The following is a 17,765-nucleotide window of genomic DNA, read 5'->3' as shown; positions in this document are numbered from 1 at the left end:
AACAATAACTTAAAACAACAAAATAAAGAGTCTTTCTTTGCCTCACCCAACATAAATACTTGTTTTTAAACAATAAAATAAATATAATCTTTATTTAACAGTAACTAGCAAGGAGTGGTTTCACAAAACCTAAAACCTACCCTGACCATTCAGATATGATCCTAATATAATCCTAATCCTAAACTGGGTGAGTCTTATCAATTTATTTTATCAATGATCAACATTTATGTTCTTGTCATCCTTTGCTGACACAAACTCAAAATAATCCTTATATTTCCAGCTATTTAACGCATATCTCTGTTCTCGCTCCATTGTGTAGGCTACGCTTCTGTTTACACTGTGCAATCAGCGTGGTGATACACGTGAGCGATTCTGCTGCAATCTCGCGATAGTCGAGAGCCGTTTTTTGCGGGCATGGCCTTCCATAGTAACCTCGTGTTGAAAACGTGGGCACTGACGTCACTCCCCAAGACGCGAGAAATGTTTGTTTACTATCGAACATTACAAAGAAATACTGCATTTAGCCTAAGTTATGAGGTAGTAACGCAATAGTAACGCACAGCCACTTGAATAAGTAACTTTAATCCGATTACTGATTTGGAAATAGTATCGCGTTAGAATACTCGTTACTGGGAAAAGTATTCAGATTAGAGTATCGCGTTACTTAGTATCGCGTTACCGGCATCACTGTTATTAATGTACCTGGTTATGTTACAGTAGAGAAACAAAAAACAGTTACCAAAACGGAGTATTTACTAGCTAAGATTGGCAAAAGATTGGCGTGGTGCAACCGAAATTAGTAAACAACTAGTTTGAAACTAACTAGTAACAACTAGGGGTTTAGTAACTACTAAATGCCTGCATTTAGTAATGACTTACGCCATATTGGTAATAAGTTGTTATTTCTCGCCGTGAGAAATAGAGATGCGGCGTGAGAGCGTGAGAACTGGTTGAAATGCGTGAGTCTCACGGTGATTGCGTGAGACTTGGCAGCCCTGTGAACATCCTGATGGGTCATGTGACAGGTCATTTTTTGTCTTCCCATAACAACATTTCCAAGATGGCTGTGCCAGGTTGTCACAGATCTGACAGAATTAGCTGCATTTAAAAAGCTTGTTTTTCGTTGCTAAAGGTAAGATTCACCCATTTAAGAATTATAATGCTTGCATAACATGTCCTTTATTATATTTAACCTGTCAACCTGTCTTTTCTACACCTGTGTGTTCCTCACACTATGAATGAATGAATGAATGAATGAATGAATGAATGAATGAATGAATGAATGGACTTTAATGTCATTGCTACAGTACAGGTACCAAACAACGGAATTTAGGAGGGGTGGCTCCCCTGGTGTTAGGAAAGGGAAAAAAAAATAAAATAAAAAGCTTTTAGAAAAAAAAATCACAAGGGAAGGAGCTGGTTTACATAAATAAAGGCTATGTACACTATCCACTGTACTATACTGTACAGACAGACGACTAGGGTTGTCATATTGCACAATAGTATTATTCCACATTTATTTAAAGTGTCGCAGTTTGCAGGCTTGAAATGTACATGTTTGTGCCTCAACACTACACCTGATTTTTTTTTTTTTCAGTCCAGCAGCTGCCATCAATCCGTCCAGACTGTCCAGGGCCCAGAACCTAGGTCTTTGCTGTGTTCAGGGCCTGGACGGCCCTGTGGTAGAAGCTGTTCTTCAGTCTGTTTGTCCTTGCGGCCAGGGTCCTGAACCGCCTTTTCGAGGGCAGCCTGGTAAAGTGTTCGTACCCAGGGTGGGTCGGGTCCCTGGAGATCTTGGAGGCCTTCCTGAGACAGCGTGTGTTGTACAGCTCTTCCAGAGAGGGGAGGGGGGCGCCGGTGATCTTCTGTGCTGTTCTCACGACTCTCTGTAGCGCATTTCTCTCCGCTGTTGTGCAGCTGGAGAACCAGTTGCAGATACCGTAGGTGAGGATGCTCTCCACTGCGCCGCGGTAGAAGGTCACCAGTATCTCCTGCTTGCTGTGTTCCTTCCTGAGGACTCTCAGGGTGTATAGCCGCTGTTGTGCGCTCTTGATGGTGTCTTTTGTGTTGTCCTTCCAGGTCAGGTCATCCCGCATGTGCATGAATGTAGACAAGGGAGAGAAAACACTGATGTAACTTTTCTCTTACCGCTTCATCACGTATCAAAGCCAAGATCGGCTATAGCATATCAGTTACAGCACTGTGTTCATTCATCTGAGAGGCCTCAGAGTCCTGTTAGGTCTACAGTAGAGTGTACACACACACACACACACACACACACACACACACACACACACACACACACACACAAGACTGTGGTTCTGCTTAAGTAGGGTATCACTTCATCTGCTCATGATAGATTGCTAAACAAACAACTTCACTTTTCTAATTCCCATTCCTAGGATTCAGTTTGTTCCTTGTGCTTAGGACTGAGTTGTGGCTATAAACATGTTGTTTATATAGTTGGCTTCTACTGGGTCATGACAAATAAGCATGTGTAAACCACTATTATTATATTCCATGTAGAATGGAATGGAGTAGCCTACAATGTGTGGACACTGGGACTTCTCACAGCCCACCAGTAGAGGGAAGCACCCCACAGGCCAAAAGCGTCTACTAAACATTTTACATTTAAATTTTAAATTTTTGGCATTTAGCAGACACCTTATTCCAAAGCTTACAATCAATACATTCGACTAAGTAGACACATTAAAGCTAGACACATCAATAATAGGAAAGAAGTACGACCTGTTCAATACAATCAGATATACTTTATTTATGTGTAGGGTAATGTAATGTGTGGGGGCAACTCCCGACTCCCGACAACTCCCGACTAGGGTTGCCAGATGGACTCTGTTTTTTTTGGGTGGAATTACAAAACACATTACCCGTTTAGTGAGGTACTCTTTAATAAAGGTACCGTCCAAGAAGGGTTTTCTGTGCTGGGCGATGAGCTGGTCTACCTCGTAGCTAGCAATTGTGGCATTTTCCTGCCTTTGTTGGCACAACAAAAATTACTGCTGTAGAGTTAACAGGCTAGTTGTCAGATGTTTAACTTTCTGAAAAACTACATTTTTGCCTGACATTTTCGGCACTCACTTGCTATTTTCCATCCTATTGGTTCCGCCATGTTCGACCCTTCATGTTTTTTGTTTTTTTTTAAACTGAGGTAAACGTTTTCACCGATAGGAAATCATTGCTACGGTCGGTCTAGTCGTTCTGCAAAATGGTAGCAACACCTAGTGTTGAAACTAAGAAGTCCAATGCACATACATTGCAATTTATTTTTAAAGACTATTTTCTTCTGGGCCATATTCCGTTTATTTTTTAAATTCATGCCAGGCCGCATGAAAACGGGCAACCACAGGCCGTAGTTTGCCCACCCCGGCTTTAGATTATAGTATGTAGGTGCCAGTTGCATAGGGCTGACATGAAGACCGTGTTTGAGAGCATGTTTCCAGTGATGTATTCCATCTTAAAAAAAGTGAATACATTTGCATATGCGATGCCTCATAAGGCCACAGCTGCGCCTTCAGAAATAGTAATGAATGTGTCGGTATTGGAGAGGTCATTGTCAATGGTGTGTCAGTGTGTTGGTGATGACTGACTCATCAGGTGTGAGATTGGATTTCACCGCCTCTGACCCACATCCTGATTGCATCCGGCTGTTGGGGTCAGGGAGGTGCGTCTCTGAAATCAAACTATTGTACTCCTGTCCCATACACCTCCACTCAGCTCACATGGAGCGCTGCAATCCTAGAACACAAGCTGTACTAGTGGTAGAGTTCTGAAGTTCTAGAACACAAGATAGTTCTAATAGTAGTGTTCTGTTGTTCTAGAACACAAGATGTAGTAGTACATCGGCACAAGGCAAAGGACTGTCCCCCCCACACCATCCCCACTGCATTAATACTATATACATGTATATATTATCTCTACCTGTTTACTTGATCACTACCTACTTGACTCTATACTGCTATATATATATATATATATATATATATATATATATATATGTGTGTTACATCTCACTGCAACCTGCACAGTGTTTTTGCACAACCTGATTCGTACTTGAACTTATCGTAATGTTGATTACATCAATGATGTTGATATGATGATTTGCATTCTGCTGCTATTAAATATTGTATTATTGCTGATATGCACTCTGCTGCTACTACTTTACTCTTGTTGATTGCTGATTGTTGTTTTATATACTGTTTATGTTATTATTGTTATTATGTATTCTGCTTCAATGCCAATGTCTAATGAACCTGACCCCAAGAATTTTACTCTGTGCATCCTTACATTGATGTAATAAAAGCGATTCTGATTCTGGTAGTAGTAGTGGTAGTAGTGGTAGTGGTAGTGGTAGTAGTGGTAGTAGTGGTAGTGGTAGTGGTAGTGGTAGTGGTAGTGGTAGTAGTAGTGGTAGTGGTAGTGGTAGTGGTAGTAGTAGTAGTAGTAGTAGTAGTAGTAGTAGTAGTAGTAGTAGTAGTAGTAGTAGTAGTAGAAGTAGTAGTAGTAGTGGTAGTAGTGGTAGTGGTAGTAGTAGTAGTAGTAGTAGTAGTAGTAGTAGTAGTAGTAGTAGTAGTAGTAGTAGTAGTAGTAGTAGTGGTAGTAGTGGTAGTGGTAGTGGTAGTGGTAGTAGTGGTAGTAGTGGTAGTGTTCTGTAGAATACAATAATCCTCTTGATGTTAACATTTGTTAACATCAAGCCAAGACGCTGTAATATGAACAGATGTGATGTGTTGTTGTGTGACGTGAGTGAACCTGTGGGGCTGTCATCTGTCAAGGAATGATGAGTGGGGTTGCCCAGCCCTGGGGTATTCTAGAGAGGGGGAGGGAGGTAGAGAGAGAGGGAGGGCGGTGACGCTGGAAAGAGAGGAGGAGAGAGTGAGTTTACTCTGGGATTTACAAGGCAGGATACTGTCAAATGAGATTACTTTAAACAATCCCCTGTAGCATACTGTACACACAATGGCTTTACTGAAGGTAGCTCATCTGATGTTGATTCTCGGCATTCTATAGCCATAACGTTCTATACTCTATCCAGCCTAAGCATTCTATTGATTATAAATCATTCAACTGTACACACTACCCTCCATTGATCATCAAAGTGAAACTAGTAATATGTACATTGTATAACCGCGATATCACAATTCAGTTCGATCCCGAGAGAGAGAGAGAGAGAGAGAGAGAGAGAGAGAGAGAGAGATGTAAGGCGATCAACTTCTCCAGAATTGAGTTAATTGAGTCGTCACTTACAAGCGAGTTCGTTTCATCTCAACGAGACGTCCTTGATATAACTTCTTAAGATAAAATGATCCAATCAAATATTAGGCACCACTACTGAACTGTTCTTTAAGAGAATATTTATTCAAGCACATCAGCAAGCAATAATAGTTCATTTCCATGGAAAAGGGGTCCCATCTAGTTTCACCTCCGCAGGCCAGTATCAGCTAGCCGTCAATAGGTTAACTGCAGAAGCTTCACCAGACAAGAACCCAGTTTCGCCTTGGTACATAGCAGTGGCGGCTGGTGATAAACATTTTGGGTGGGGCACAGGTTATGGGGGCATGCTCCACGGGGAAGAATATCAACTTTAAAATCTGGATTTACAGTCGATTTTAGCATGAGAATATATATATAACTTAATTATTTTTATATATAACTTTATTAAAGGGCAAACTGCAAACACAACAAAAATATAATGCACAACAACACAAATCAACTGGAATAGTCTTTGTTAGCAGAGTAGACCTAATGTTAACAGAATGGACTTATACCCTTTGTCTATCTGTGCAGCGGTAAGGTGAATAATTCTAGCAGTACTGTCCAGACAGTTGTCTTGTTTAGCCATTCAACTAGGCATTATTTATTCAATGGAGAAAGACATGGAACACAATGCAATTGTGATAATAAATGTGTTCTTTGTTACTTCTTTAATTTAATTAAAGTGTACCTTTCTATTATCATACAATATTTCCTTGAACATGTAAACTCTATAATCATACAGTTGTCTTTCTATTAGTTGTCTCTGTCATACTGAACTGTTTGTTATCATCCTGAACTATCTCTGTTGCTCACCTCACCATTCATTCATTCATTCTGTCTCTATTGCTCTCCTCTCCTGTTGTCTGTCTCTCTGTTGCTCTCCTCTCCTGTTGTCTGTCCGAATATCGGTTGTTAAGTCGCGACGTGTTTCCGGGTCCAAAGTTGGCTGAGGCGCTGTCTTCGAAATGCCGCAATAATAATAATAAATTTTATTTATATAGCGCTTTTCCGAGGCTCAAATACCCTGACAATATGGGGAAAACGGGAAAGTGCTGTGTCCCTTGTTATATGAATAGATCCGAGTCTAAAAAACGATTAAACTGTCATTCTACCGCTGTAGTACGCTGGTATTCTGGTGCGGAGAATTTCTGGTTTGGACCCGGAAATTGCAAAACGTCACGTTTGACGTCAGACTTAACAACCGGATATTCAGGGCTCTCAAGTCTCACGCATTTTTTTATTTTTACTACCCCTAGTGGTAGTGGCCCTAGGCTGCAGCCTAGGTAAGCCTATAATCTGCGCATGCTCTGGGCGCATTTTTTGCGCCCCGACCGAGAAATAGGAGACAGCAAATTGGAGCGCTGCTACAGCTCACGTGTAAGCCAAAAGTATTTGGACTGCCATAGACTGCCATTCGGCCGGCGTCCCCGACTCCCTACCCTATGTATTTTCACAGTGAATTTTACACACACACAGATAAAATGTTTATTGTATTGGAGGATTTTTAATGAATGCTGATAGGCGCCGACAGAATAGCAGCCGCATTTTATGAATAAACAATGTTTACTTTTAAAAAACTTTTACAAGTAGCAACTAGGAAGTGGGGGCGCTTTGGAAGGTGGGGGCGGCTCCCTAGCGCCCTCTATTGGCCAGCCGCCACTGGTACATAGTCTTTATACATTTGATTTAACATTTTGGGCTTGGCTGTCCCTCCTCCCCCTATCTGGTAGTTTTTAATTGTCAGCATTAAATCTGTTGCAGCTGTGACCATTTGATTTGTAAGCAAGTGTTTTAATTAGTTATGTGGCCTTCAACTCTTTTCGGTGTGTGTGCGTGTGCACTGGTGTGTTATCTTCTTCTGGCCCCCCGGCCGTTAGTCATGGTGATCCACCTGTGTGAGCACTGAGCAGCCTAGTCTTGCGCAACGTTAGACACAAACATTCTGTTATGTTTTTAAGAAATCAGTAAGCATATGCACACAGTTATATTTTTAGGATGAACAGACATTTTTATACAGTTAATTCTACGTGCGTTCTAAAGCACTAATTGGCCAGTTATTTGATCTTCAAACCCAGTGGCGCCAGCAGGATTCGATTTCATAGTACGCACAGAAACGTAAAAAACGTTGCAGAAATAGCGCAGACTAACCTACAATATACATAGGTTGAATGATTGTATCACCTATTCATAGTTTTCAGTCACGTGACTGGCACAGAGCCCTGGCGGCCAAAACATAGTGGAAACTCCGTAGAACTGCAGCACTGACCTGTCATTAACCACCTGTTTCAAGCAACAATTATTTAGATCACCTCTCAAAAGAAGAAAAACAAAGATATGTGAACAAACTACACATTTTAGACACTTGCGATCCATATAGAGCACCCGCCGCAGTATTTCAATCACTAAAAACAGCGAAGTCGCTGCCAGAGCTGCAGTTCGGTGATGTCTACATATATCTAGTGGAGAATCCTTCCCCTCACACTGCCGCCAGGATGAAAGCGTACAAAAGTACAGACAGTTATCTGTTAGATCTGGATGGGTCAATAATGCTAATGTTAGATCTGGATGGGTCAATAATGCTAATGTTAGCTAGCTAGCTAAAGGACCTACACAACCAACTCCAAGCTGGTAGCATCCACAACAACAAACCATGTCAGAACGATTATGCAAAGGTAATGACTAAAAATAGAATAACTAGGCTAGTCAAAGTCAAAGTCAACTTTATTGTCAATCCAATATATGTACAGACACAAGATTAGAAAATAACTATATATACAAAAAATACTAGATAAAAGATTTGAAATGTGCGGTACAATGTACAGGGGTGGAATACAATATGAACAATGACAATAGTGCAATAGTGATAATTGGCTCAGTATAATCGAGTAAAGTGGCTAAGTAAATAATTAAAATCATCAGTGTTTACTTGAGCTTAATCTTCTCCTCTGAGTTTTTCTTTTTCTGACGGAATTCTGTAGAAGCCCAACCCAGGGTCATCTCCTCATCGGTTAGTGCACCCGATTGCACAGCAACTATCCAGCATTTTGTCAAACAACTAATTACTTCTGTAAAAACCTGATAAAATAGCTGGCAGGCAGCGGAAGAAAGATTTGTTTTGCCCGCCAGGTGGGCGTTCCCCTTATGCCGTGACGACCTCGAAACACAGATGAAAACAGCCCAGGTGACAGCGCATGCGCACCTAACACATGGGGAAAACAAAGGGCCTATTTGGTGACACTGTGACAGCGCACCAATACATAGGCTAGCACCGAAACGAGAGTTTTGCACTCACTTTAGGCCTACAACACACACAGCAGCATACACGTTTCAACGACCAGATATGTGACAATATAGGCTAGCCCAGACAGAAGCCGCTGCACCACTTAACAATAAAAGCAAGACCAAACCAATCCGACTGGCAATAAAATCATAAAATGTTCCTACCTATTTGAAGTGAAGTCTGCGCCTCCCCGTTGCATCAAACTCCAGCAGAATGGCCTCCGCATCAATAGGAATATCATGATGTATATTCATAAGGGGAAGTCCACTCAGTCTCTTGCCTGTCATGCTGTTCCGGAGATATGTCTTCAAGCGACGTAAACAGCTGAATGAACGCTCCGCACTGGCAGTGGACACGGGCATTGTTAGGAGAACCTTCATGACAGTATGCAGGTTGGGGTAGAAGTCTGCGGTCAGTCTCAGAACTTGGAGGATGTCACTGGTGACAGGTGTATCATGCGGCCTGTTGCGCTCCCTCCACAGATTAAGCTCCATATCTGCAGTGTCAACACTGGGCATCAGCGCACCATACTCCTCCTTGATCTCCCTCCATAAACTGTCCGTCAACAGTGGCAATTTGTCGGGTAGAAGGTACTGGGCTTTAAGACGTGGCAGTGCAAGGCATACTCTGTCTCTCACCTCTGTGGTCAGGTGGTCGATGAACGGAAAGAAAATGGTTCTTTTCCAGTACTCTTGTGGGTTTTCTGCAGGTGTGTTAGACCTGTGGGCTTGTCTTTTGGCGATGCGAGGCAGTGAAGGGACAACATCAACAATCGCAGCCAGAGAGCATGTTTTTCCCCATATGTCGCTGTATGTGGAGTCATCTCTTTTGTGCTCAAGCACACTCACAAGATCCGTGGCCATTTGAGCGGCCATAGGTAGCTCGCATTTTGGATTCTGTAAGCCATTACTCAGCGGTGTCAGGCAGTGAAGAAGCTCCTGAGTAATGATTAGACAGACGATGAATTCAAAGGTCTCCATGGCCCGAGTGAGGGAGGATGCTGTGGAGCTGTATTTGGCGTCAGTGTCTGTTTTCAGCTCAGCCAGTGTGGTTAACACGTCCTCGTAGTTTTCGATTATAGTAGACAGACACATATCATGCTGAGACCAGCGGGTATCAGAGAACTTTTGGAGGCGTTTTTTGCTGCTACTGTTGCTCAGTAAGCACTGCAAGCGCTTTGGGGAGGCTGTGATGAAGGTTACTATCTCTCGACTTGTTTGCAGAGTATTGCGGACCACAGGGATTTTCGTTGAGTGCACAATCGCTAGGTTTAGCGCATGATTTCTACAGTGCACATAGACGGCAGCAGGGTACTGTACTCTGATGCGCGCCTGAACGCCTCGCACCTTCCCACTGACATTCCCAGCGCCGTCATACCCCTGTCCAACCATACGAGCAGGATCCAGATCCAGTTCTCTTAATCGGTTTAACAGAAGTTGGGTCAAGGTCTCGCCTGTTGTGTCAGCAGTAGAAAAAAATCCCCAAAAATCCTCTCGCACAGAGTAGCTGCAATCAAAACAGTCCACGTATCTTACTACGAGAGCTACTTGTTCAACGTTGCTTATATCAGCAGTCTCATCAGCCAATAAGGTGAACCACTTGGCATCCCTGCATTTGTTGAGAATTTTGTCTTGAATCTGTTTCCCACATAGTTCAATCAACTCGTTCTGGATTTGATGACTAAAGTACTTTGCGTTACTTGGTGCATTTTCGAAATATTCTTTCAGATTCTCATCTCCTTCAGCACGGTATTTCAGAAGCGCCTGGAAATTACTTCGCTCATCAGTGTGGCCTCGAATGGGTATATTTTGCTGTCCGCAAACAGCAATTAGATCGATGACTGCTTTCAGTCCATGTTTATTGCGCTCTACTGCTTGTTGGTGTGAGCGATCTAATTTGGAATAGATAGACTGGCTCTTTCCCGAAGCAACATCAACAAATTCACCTGCTCGCAGTTGGGCACTAATGTGAGCTGGAGTTGACAAGTGTCTTGAAACTATTTTCTTTGCATTACTCCAGTCAGTAAGTGGCTTCGTTCTCAGAATCATGTCTCCTGATGAGAAAAGCATGCAAGCTACACAAAAAACGCCATCAACGCTTTTACTGTAACGCAGAGTGGGGTAAATGCTCTCATCAAAAAACTCCTCCGGTATTTTCCGTTGCTTCCCACATATTACCCTACATGGGGGTATCCAACCTCTGGGAGGCTTGAATCTCGTCTGTAACATTTTCAGTTTTACAGAGTCTGATGTCGTTTTCAGTTCACCAATGACACAGCCAATGTCATCTTCAGAGCCAGCACATACAACCTCATACCTCTGCTGCTGTGTGTCCTCGGGGCTCGGCCTAGCTACACAGCTAGCTACCGTAGGGGGCTCGTCACCATGTAGCTGACTGCTGCTGGCGCCTTCGCTGGTGTTCTCTTCGCATATTTTTATTTTCTTCCCTCTCCCAAATGCCTGAAGAAGGCTCAACTGTCTTTTGGACATTTTCACATCAAATCAGACACTAGACAGCTAATTAGGAAGCTAGTTGAGCTAGTTGAAAATAATTTTAGCGCCAGAAATTAGTGACAAGTCAAATCAAATGACAGTGACGTAAGCACCAATCATTGGCCTTTATGTTTACAAACAACAAACTAATGAGTGATTGGCTGAACGCAACGTGAAAGAGTTTATTAGGGGGTGTTCACACTTGACTTATTTTTTAAGAAAAAAGCGTGGCCTTCAGCGCCTTTTTACATACAACCCTATGGGAAAAGGGAAAAAGCGGCCGCCTTTTAAAAAGCGTGAGAAAAGCGCAGCTGCCTTTTAACTTTTCAGAAAGGCACTGTGTGATGTCAAGCGCCTTTCTGACAGCTGACCAATCAGGACGAGGAGAATAGATACGCGTGTACCTTCCCTAGTAACCTACTTCCTAGCTACCGGTGCTCCGAGACGTCAGACCCATCAAGATGGACAAAAACAATGCTGCACTACCAGTTGAACAACTCGTGATTGCTACTGGTGTTTCATAACGTGGTTCCAGTGTTAGCAGCATTCGGCAGAAATCTTCATTTTCCGCAACACTGTTGCAAATATACCCAGTTCAACACAACACAAAATACATATAATTATTAAGCACGTTTATTACAGAAAAAAAAAATCCTTTAAAAAATGTTTTACGCACAGTGCGTACAGGATTCCGGCTGCCGGCGCCACTGTACTGAGTGACCATCAATTTGGATTTAGAGCAAATTGATCCACTACAATGGCAGTGATGGAATTGATTGAAAAAATATCCACAACAATTGAAAGTAAAGATTATACTGTAGGGATATTCATAGATCTAAAGAAGGCATTTGATACTATTGATCATAGATTATTAATAAGAAAACTTGATAGATATGGAATTAGAGGGATAGCAAATTTATGGATTAGAAACTATCTTGATAATAGACACCAGTATGTACAAATAAACAATGATAAATCTGAACTGCTAAGGGTCACATGGGGGTCCCACAAGGTTCAGTGCTGGGTCCAAAGCTGTTTATTTTGTACATCAATGATATTTGCAATGTGTCCAAGTTGTTAAATTTTGTTTTGTTTGCAGATGATACAAATTTATTTTGTTCTGGCAAAGATTTGGGGCAGCTTCTGGATACAGTGGAAACGGAACTAAAAACTATAAAACGATGGTTTGACACAAACAAGTTGTCATTGAACTTAGAAAAAACTAAACGTATGATATTTGGAAATTGAAAAATTAATAGTCAAGTACAAATCAAGATAGATAATGTTGAAATTGAAAGAGTTTATGAAAACAAATTTTTGGGAGTTGTTATAGACCACAAACTATGTTGGAAAACACACATAAACTACTTAAAGACTAAAATATCAAATTCTATTGCAATACTGAATAAAACGAAAGACATACTTAATCCAAATTCATTACACATATTGTACCGTTCTCTAATAGTTCCATACATAACTTACTGTGTGGAAGTGTGGGGAAACACATACAAAACAATCACAAATCCAATGTATTTACTACAGAAAAGAGCTATACGAATTATAAACAGAGCTGCCTATCAAGAACCAACTAACAAATTATTCATAAACACCTATGATCTCAAATTTAAAGAATTGGTGGACTTCAAAATGGCACAAGTAATGTATAAAGTAAAAAAATAAGATGCTTCCAGACTGTATCCAGAGACTATTTCAAGTTAGACAGAGTAATTACGAACTCAGAGGAATAGGTATGTTTATGAAAACAAAGATTAGAACAAATGCAAAACAAAGATGTATAACAGTTAAAGGAGTTAATTTATGGAATACTTTTGAAAAGGAAATGACAATGTGTAGTACACTAAAAGGATTTTAAAAAATATTTAAAAATAAGATGATTAACAAGTATAAAACAGAGGTTTAAATATAGTTTTTGTTTGGTATTTTTTGAACTTTTTGTTGACATGCGTAAGTGACATTTTGTTTATAAAAGTTTCAATGTTTTGATTATGCATTCATGGGGGGACATGCATACATGTAACAAGGGTAGGCGCAATAAGCCACGGCTTCAGACTACACCTTTTTGGTCCTGGTGTTATGAATTGTGACTGTGTACATTGTTTTATTTTTATTTTTTATATCTGTATTGTGAATTGCATAGGGGACCAAAATAAACATTCTCAATCAAGATGACGGCGCGAGCCGATCGTATTTCGCGGTAGCGCTCCTTGGGTGCGTTCGTACATTTGCTCTGAGAGCGCCGGAACGCACAATGGGTTCAACGTCATAAACGGACCAAGTAATTTGATTGGACAACAGGCATTCCATGAGTGCTGATCAGATTTCCAGAGCGTATTTACGAACGCACCCCTTGTTGTTCAGCAAGTGTCCTCGCGAGGGAGCAGGAACCGAACAAGTGGCTCGCTGGCTGAGGTAAAACTGTTTGTGACTTTAGTTTAGATATATTATAGTTTATATATTATATTGTCTCATGTCAGTGGCGTCAATATTTACCAGAACACATAACAGCTTGTGAAGGAGCATTTAAAGCTCAGTAAGGCAACAATTTCAAAGGTTTATTGACAAGTGCCATTCTCCTCAGCTGGTTAAGGCTCTAGCTAGAGTCCGTGCAGCTATCCTAGCCAGCAACTATTCAGTTTGTGGCTAACCACCAAGTTTAACTAACTAGCTATTTCCTTTCGCTTCTAGATTATTTGTGGGACAATAAAGGCTTGACAGTATTCCAGTTATTATGTCGAAATTCACGGAGGTGACCCACAAGTATCACCACAGACCCCGGGCGTATCCTGTCAGGACCATCATGACCCGCAGTCAGTGTCGTCAGGTTCGGGCCAGCGACTGTTTCTTTGAGCAGCTGGCCCCCGAGGTCTTTGAGATGATCCTGGACAGACTCTCTGGTGGGTTCTGTTTGCTTTGGACATTTTTCAGGATGGGTGAATTATGATTATTGAGACATATCTATGAGGCTTAACTATTCTGATTGAAGCCATTACCAGGGGCAGGGTACTAAATGGTCTTAAATATGTATAGCTTCAATGACGTGCATCTGAATTAATGAGATGTTTCTCCCTGCCTCATTGTTTGTTGTGGTAAAGTGTCGCAGATCAGTGTGTTGAGCATGGTGTCCAAGGCCATCAGTCGCCGCATCATGGGCTATGTCTCCACTCAGACCTGGAGGAAGAGGACCATCGTACAGGGGTGTCATCACTCCATCGAGGTGTCCTCACTAGAACACTACACATCGCTGGGTGAGAGGCTCCTCAACAGCTTTATTTGATTAATTTACCTTTATTTTACTTAGTTGGTTGGCCAAGAACACACATGTTTATAATAAACTAATATTCAGAGCCACATTATTTCTGCTGTAATTCTTTATCAGGTAGATAGACCAAAGTATTATTTCTATCTCCTTTCATAGGGGGTCCGATGAGGAAAGCAAGTGGTCCTGGTTGGCAAATATAGTCACTATGTTACATTCTTGTTGTTTTTGCTCATTGTTTCAGGTTTATTGTTCAAGAGATGTACCCTCTTGTTGCCAACAAAGGATAGGCTAACGTTCATATATAGCAAGTTTTCACAGGTAAGACAGAGAGGTGAGGGAGGACAGATGAGGCAATGTTTAGCTGTGTGTGCTCTACAAACATTCTCACATTTCTAAACAAACCAAACAGTTGACAACATTGAATAGATTGTTATTTTCTAGTTAACCTTACTTAGACTAACACAGTTGTTACCTCCCACTCAGGTTCCTTGCTTCATGATGGAAGAGTGCATTAAATCAGTGCAATGCCAAGGCTTCTCCAGCTATGGAGCGTTTCTACAGGTGAGAGCCTAGTTACAAAGAACATCAGACAATTTCATTACAAAGGCTGAATCCTGTATTGAGATGGTTAATGTTTGACTGACAGACATTGATAGCCGGCTGGGATGAGCTGGAGTGTCACAGAGTTTTCAACTTCCTGTGCGACTTCACAAATCTACCCCAGAAAATCATGTCAGTGGTCACAGGAAACCCAGGTGAGTGTCTGTCCCTATAAGAGAGAGAGAGAGAGAGAGAGAGAGAGAGAGAGAGAGAGAGAGAGAGAGAGAGAGAGAGAGAGAGAGAGAGAGAGAACAAACAGAAAGGCTAATTGAAAGAGTGTGAGAGACGTGAGTGATCCGTATGTCTTTTTTCTCCCTCAGGTTCATGTCAGCTGTTGGAGCAACAGATCCGTCTGTTCTGCAGACAGGTTCTGTTGGACCCCTGGAAGAACCGCAAGGACACTCTGTTCTGGCTGACCCGCATCCTGAAACCCTGGCCCATTGTCAGCCAAGCCCGGCTGCTGTTCATCCTCTACGGACCACTGCTACCAGACGGTGAGAGGGACAACATGGGCCTTCTCGGTTTCTACCTTAAAAGAACTGGTTGCACTTTTGTACAGTATATAAATCACTTGTTAGTAATTACATGGTGAAATTCTAATGTTAATAATAACAAATGAAATGCTTGTTTTTTGGTTGGCCAGAGTTGCAAGGCAAAGTGTATGTGTAGTGTAAGGGAATGTTCTTTCCAGGTTCGCTAGACTGGCAGGAGCAGCTGCGTGCTGGGGTGGCCCAGTGGGACCTGGCCAAGGCTTTTATCCTGCTGCTACACAGCGACCTGGAAGCCAACGATTGGACCACCGACACCATACTGGACATCCTGGAGGAGCTCATAGGTAACTGCAGTAGCCCAGAGGACTTGGCAACTTTTAATGATTATATTTTACACACCCAGGAATGGTAGACAAACCTTTTACACTATTTTGTCTGTATACTGTATATACTGTATGTCTGGTCAGTCTACACGTACAGTATGTACCATTACCATAGGATTATAGATTTCACTAAGCAAATGGTGCGATGATGACTGATGTAAAGATGATTCACTTACCTTAAGCCTGGTACACATATAAGGATTTTCTGATTATCTGAGAAGGACCCCACACATAAAGATAAAAAATCATGGATTGAACAGTCTTGATCGTATTGTGTGTGGTGTGCTCCAATATACAACCACATGCATAAAGATCTGTCCTCCGACAGTCTGGAGTCTCGCGTGAACAGGGTAGTAGTACCCTGACTGACCTGTAGAGGCAGCCATGTGCTACAGGGAAAATAAAGTCCAGAAGAACGAAAAGAAGAAGACGGGTCAGTCAGCTCGCTTCTTGAGTGGCTACATTCCATTCCACGTCACAATCGGACTTGGGAGTTGTCAGTTTTGACCACAGACAATAAGACTTTTGATCGTAAATATTGAACACGTTTAATATTTACGATCGTCGGCCCCGACCATTTTCCGAGCAGATTGTCGGGAGAAATTGACTCTTAACACACCTCACACCACAGGATAATCTTGTAGGATAATCTTTAGAGCCATCCGATAATCGGGCGTTTGCTGTCCTTGGTCGGAAGGGGGGAAATCGGGCCAAAATCGGACAGATTATCTTTATGTGTGTACCGGGCATGCGATAAATGTACTTCGCTTGTAAGTCGCTTTGGATAAAGGCGTCTGCTAAATGTCAAAAATGTTAATGTAAAGTGTGAATGCTGTGTGTATGAATGACAGTTGTTTTGTTTTGTGCTGGTTCTGTTGGCCTCCAGTCCTCCCCCAGGCATGGCACATGGAGAATGTGGCTCGTCTGTTGTTCCTGTGTGGGAACAGCGTGTGCTGCAGCGTGCTGGCCAGCAAGGCCCTCAATGGACGCCTGATTGAGATCTCACGACTCATTGTGTACCTCGTACTGGTCAGTCACTGCTGCTAAATAACTTTATTATCTGCTCTAGGGTTCCGGTATCTTTTAACCTAAGAGACACATTTCCCCCATTGTGTGCCCACTTAACGGAAGGTACTGCCTGAACCGGCCTGAGCTACTGACATTTCTGGTTACCCCTCTCAGGTGTGTGAGAAGGACGGGTACTCCATGAACTGGTCCGTCGAGATGATGCAGCAGGTGTGTGAGGTGTTCTCCTCCTCTGCTGACAAGTGGTCCTTCTTCCAGGCCGTGGAAAACATGTTCTCAGAGGTTGCCATGGAGATGTACGAGACTATGGTGGCTGGTGAGTTGTTATAGGCACTAAGACTATCGTATCAGATCAGGGTCCAGATTCCTTCAAGCTTTGTAGCACTAAAATAATCTTAAAGTTAAGGGCATATTATTTGGGAACACATTAATAGAAAAACAGTTAAAATAAGTAGACATATGCGGATTTCTAACTGTCAACGATCTTGTCACAGGTAACCATCAAGAAGACTTCCAGAGCGCTTTCTTGGAGTTCTCCAGCCTCCTCAACGCCAGTGCTCATTTCCATTCTGGGATTCTCAACACGTTCCTCACAGAGTGAGATCGAGGAGAGGAGTATCCTGCCTTTCATTCCAAAATGTGTATTTGTATGTTACAGTATTGTCACTAATCAGCAAACAGTCCACTATGGTTCAATATGATGTTCAATGTTTTCTCTGCTCAAAGAATATTCTTCCACTGAACTGACTCTACAATTCTAAACCAATACTGCTATTTAAAATGAGAAAATCTGTATGGTGAAATATTTTGGTAATAAAAGCTATGTTTATAAAATGACATGTCTTTCATGTTCTTAATTACATTACATGGCCAGTGCCACAACATTACGCTACTCTCCTCATTTCGTAAGGAAATACTGGGTTCAGATACAGTGTTTCA

The 17,765-nt window shown here is 42.0% G+C and overlaps 1 protein-coding gene across 1 annotated transcript; it reads left to right on the top strand.

Moving 5' to 3' along the window:
* Positions 1 to 13,795: 13,795 nt before the first annotated feature.
* LOC308149773 (F-box only protein 47-like) lies at positions 13,796 to 17,427 on the top strand (the record flags this gene model as incomplete). Its single annotated transcript, XM_080522663.1, has 10 exons — positions 13,796 to 13,961; positions 14,160 to 14,312; positions 14,568 to 14,644; positions 14,810 to 14,887; positions 14,973 to 15,081; positions 15,247 to 15,420; positions 15,618 to 15,761; positions 16,687 to 16,829; positions 16,983 to 17,142; positions 17,321 to 17,427. The coding sequence occupies 10 exons, from the start codon at positions 13,796 to 13,798 to the stop codon at positions 17,425 to 17,427; spliced, it is 1,311 nt and encodes a 436-aa protein (XP_080378789.1).
* Positions 17,428 to 17,765: the final 338 nt, after the last annotated feature.

Source organism: Nansenia antarctica (assembly GCF_963989245.1).
Source record: "Nansenia antarctica genome assembly, chromosome: 2".
NCBI lineage: Eukaryota > Metazoa > Chordata > Actinopteri > Argentiniformes > Microstomatidae > Nansenia > Nansenia antarctica.
The sequence above is the reverse complement of the archived record's forward strand: the minus strand, read 5'-3'. Positions and strand labels throughout refer to the sequence as shown.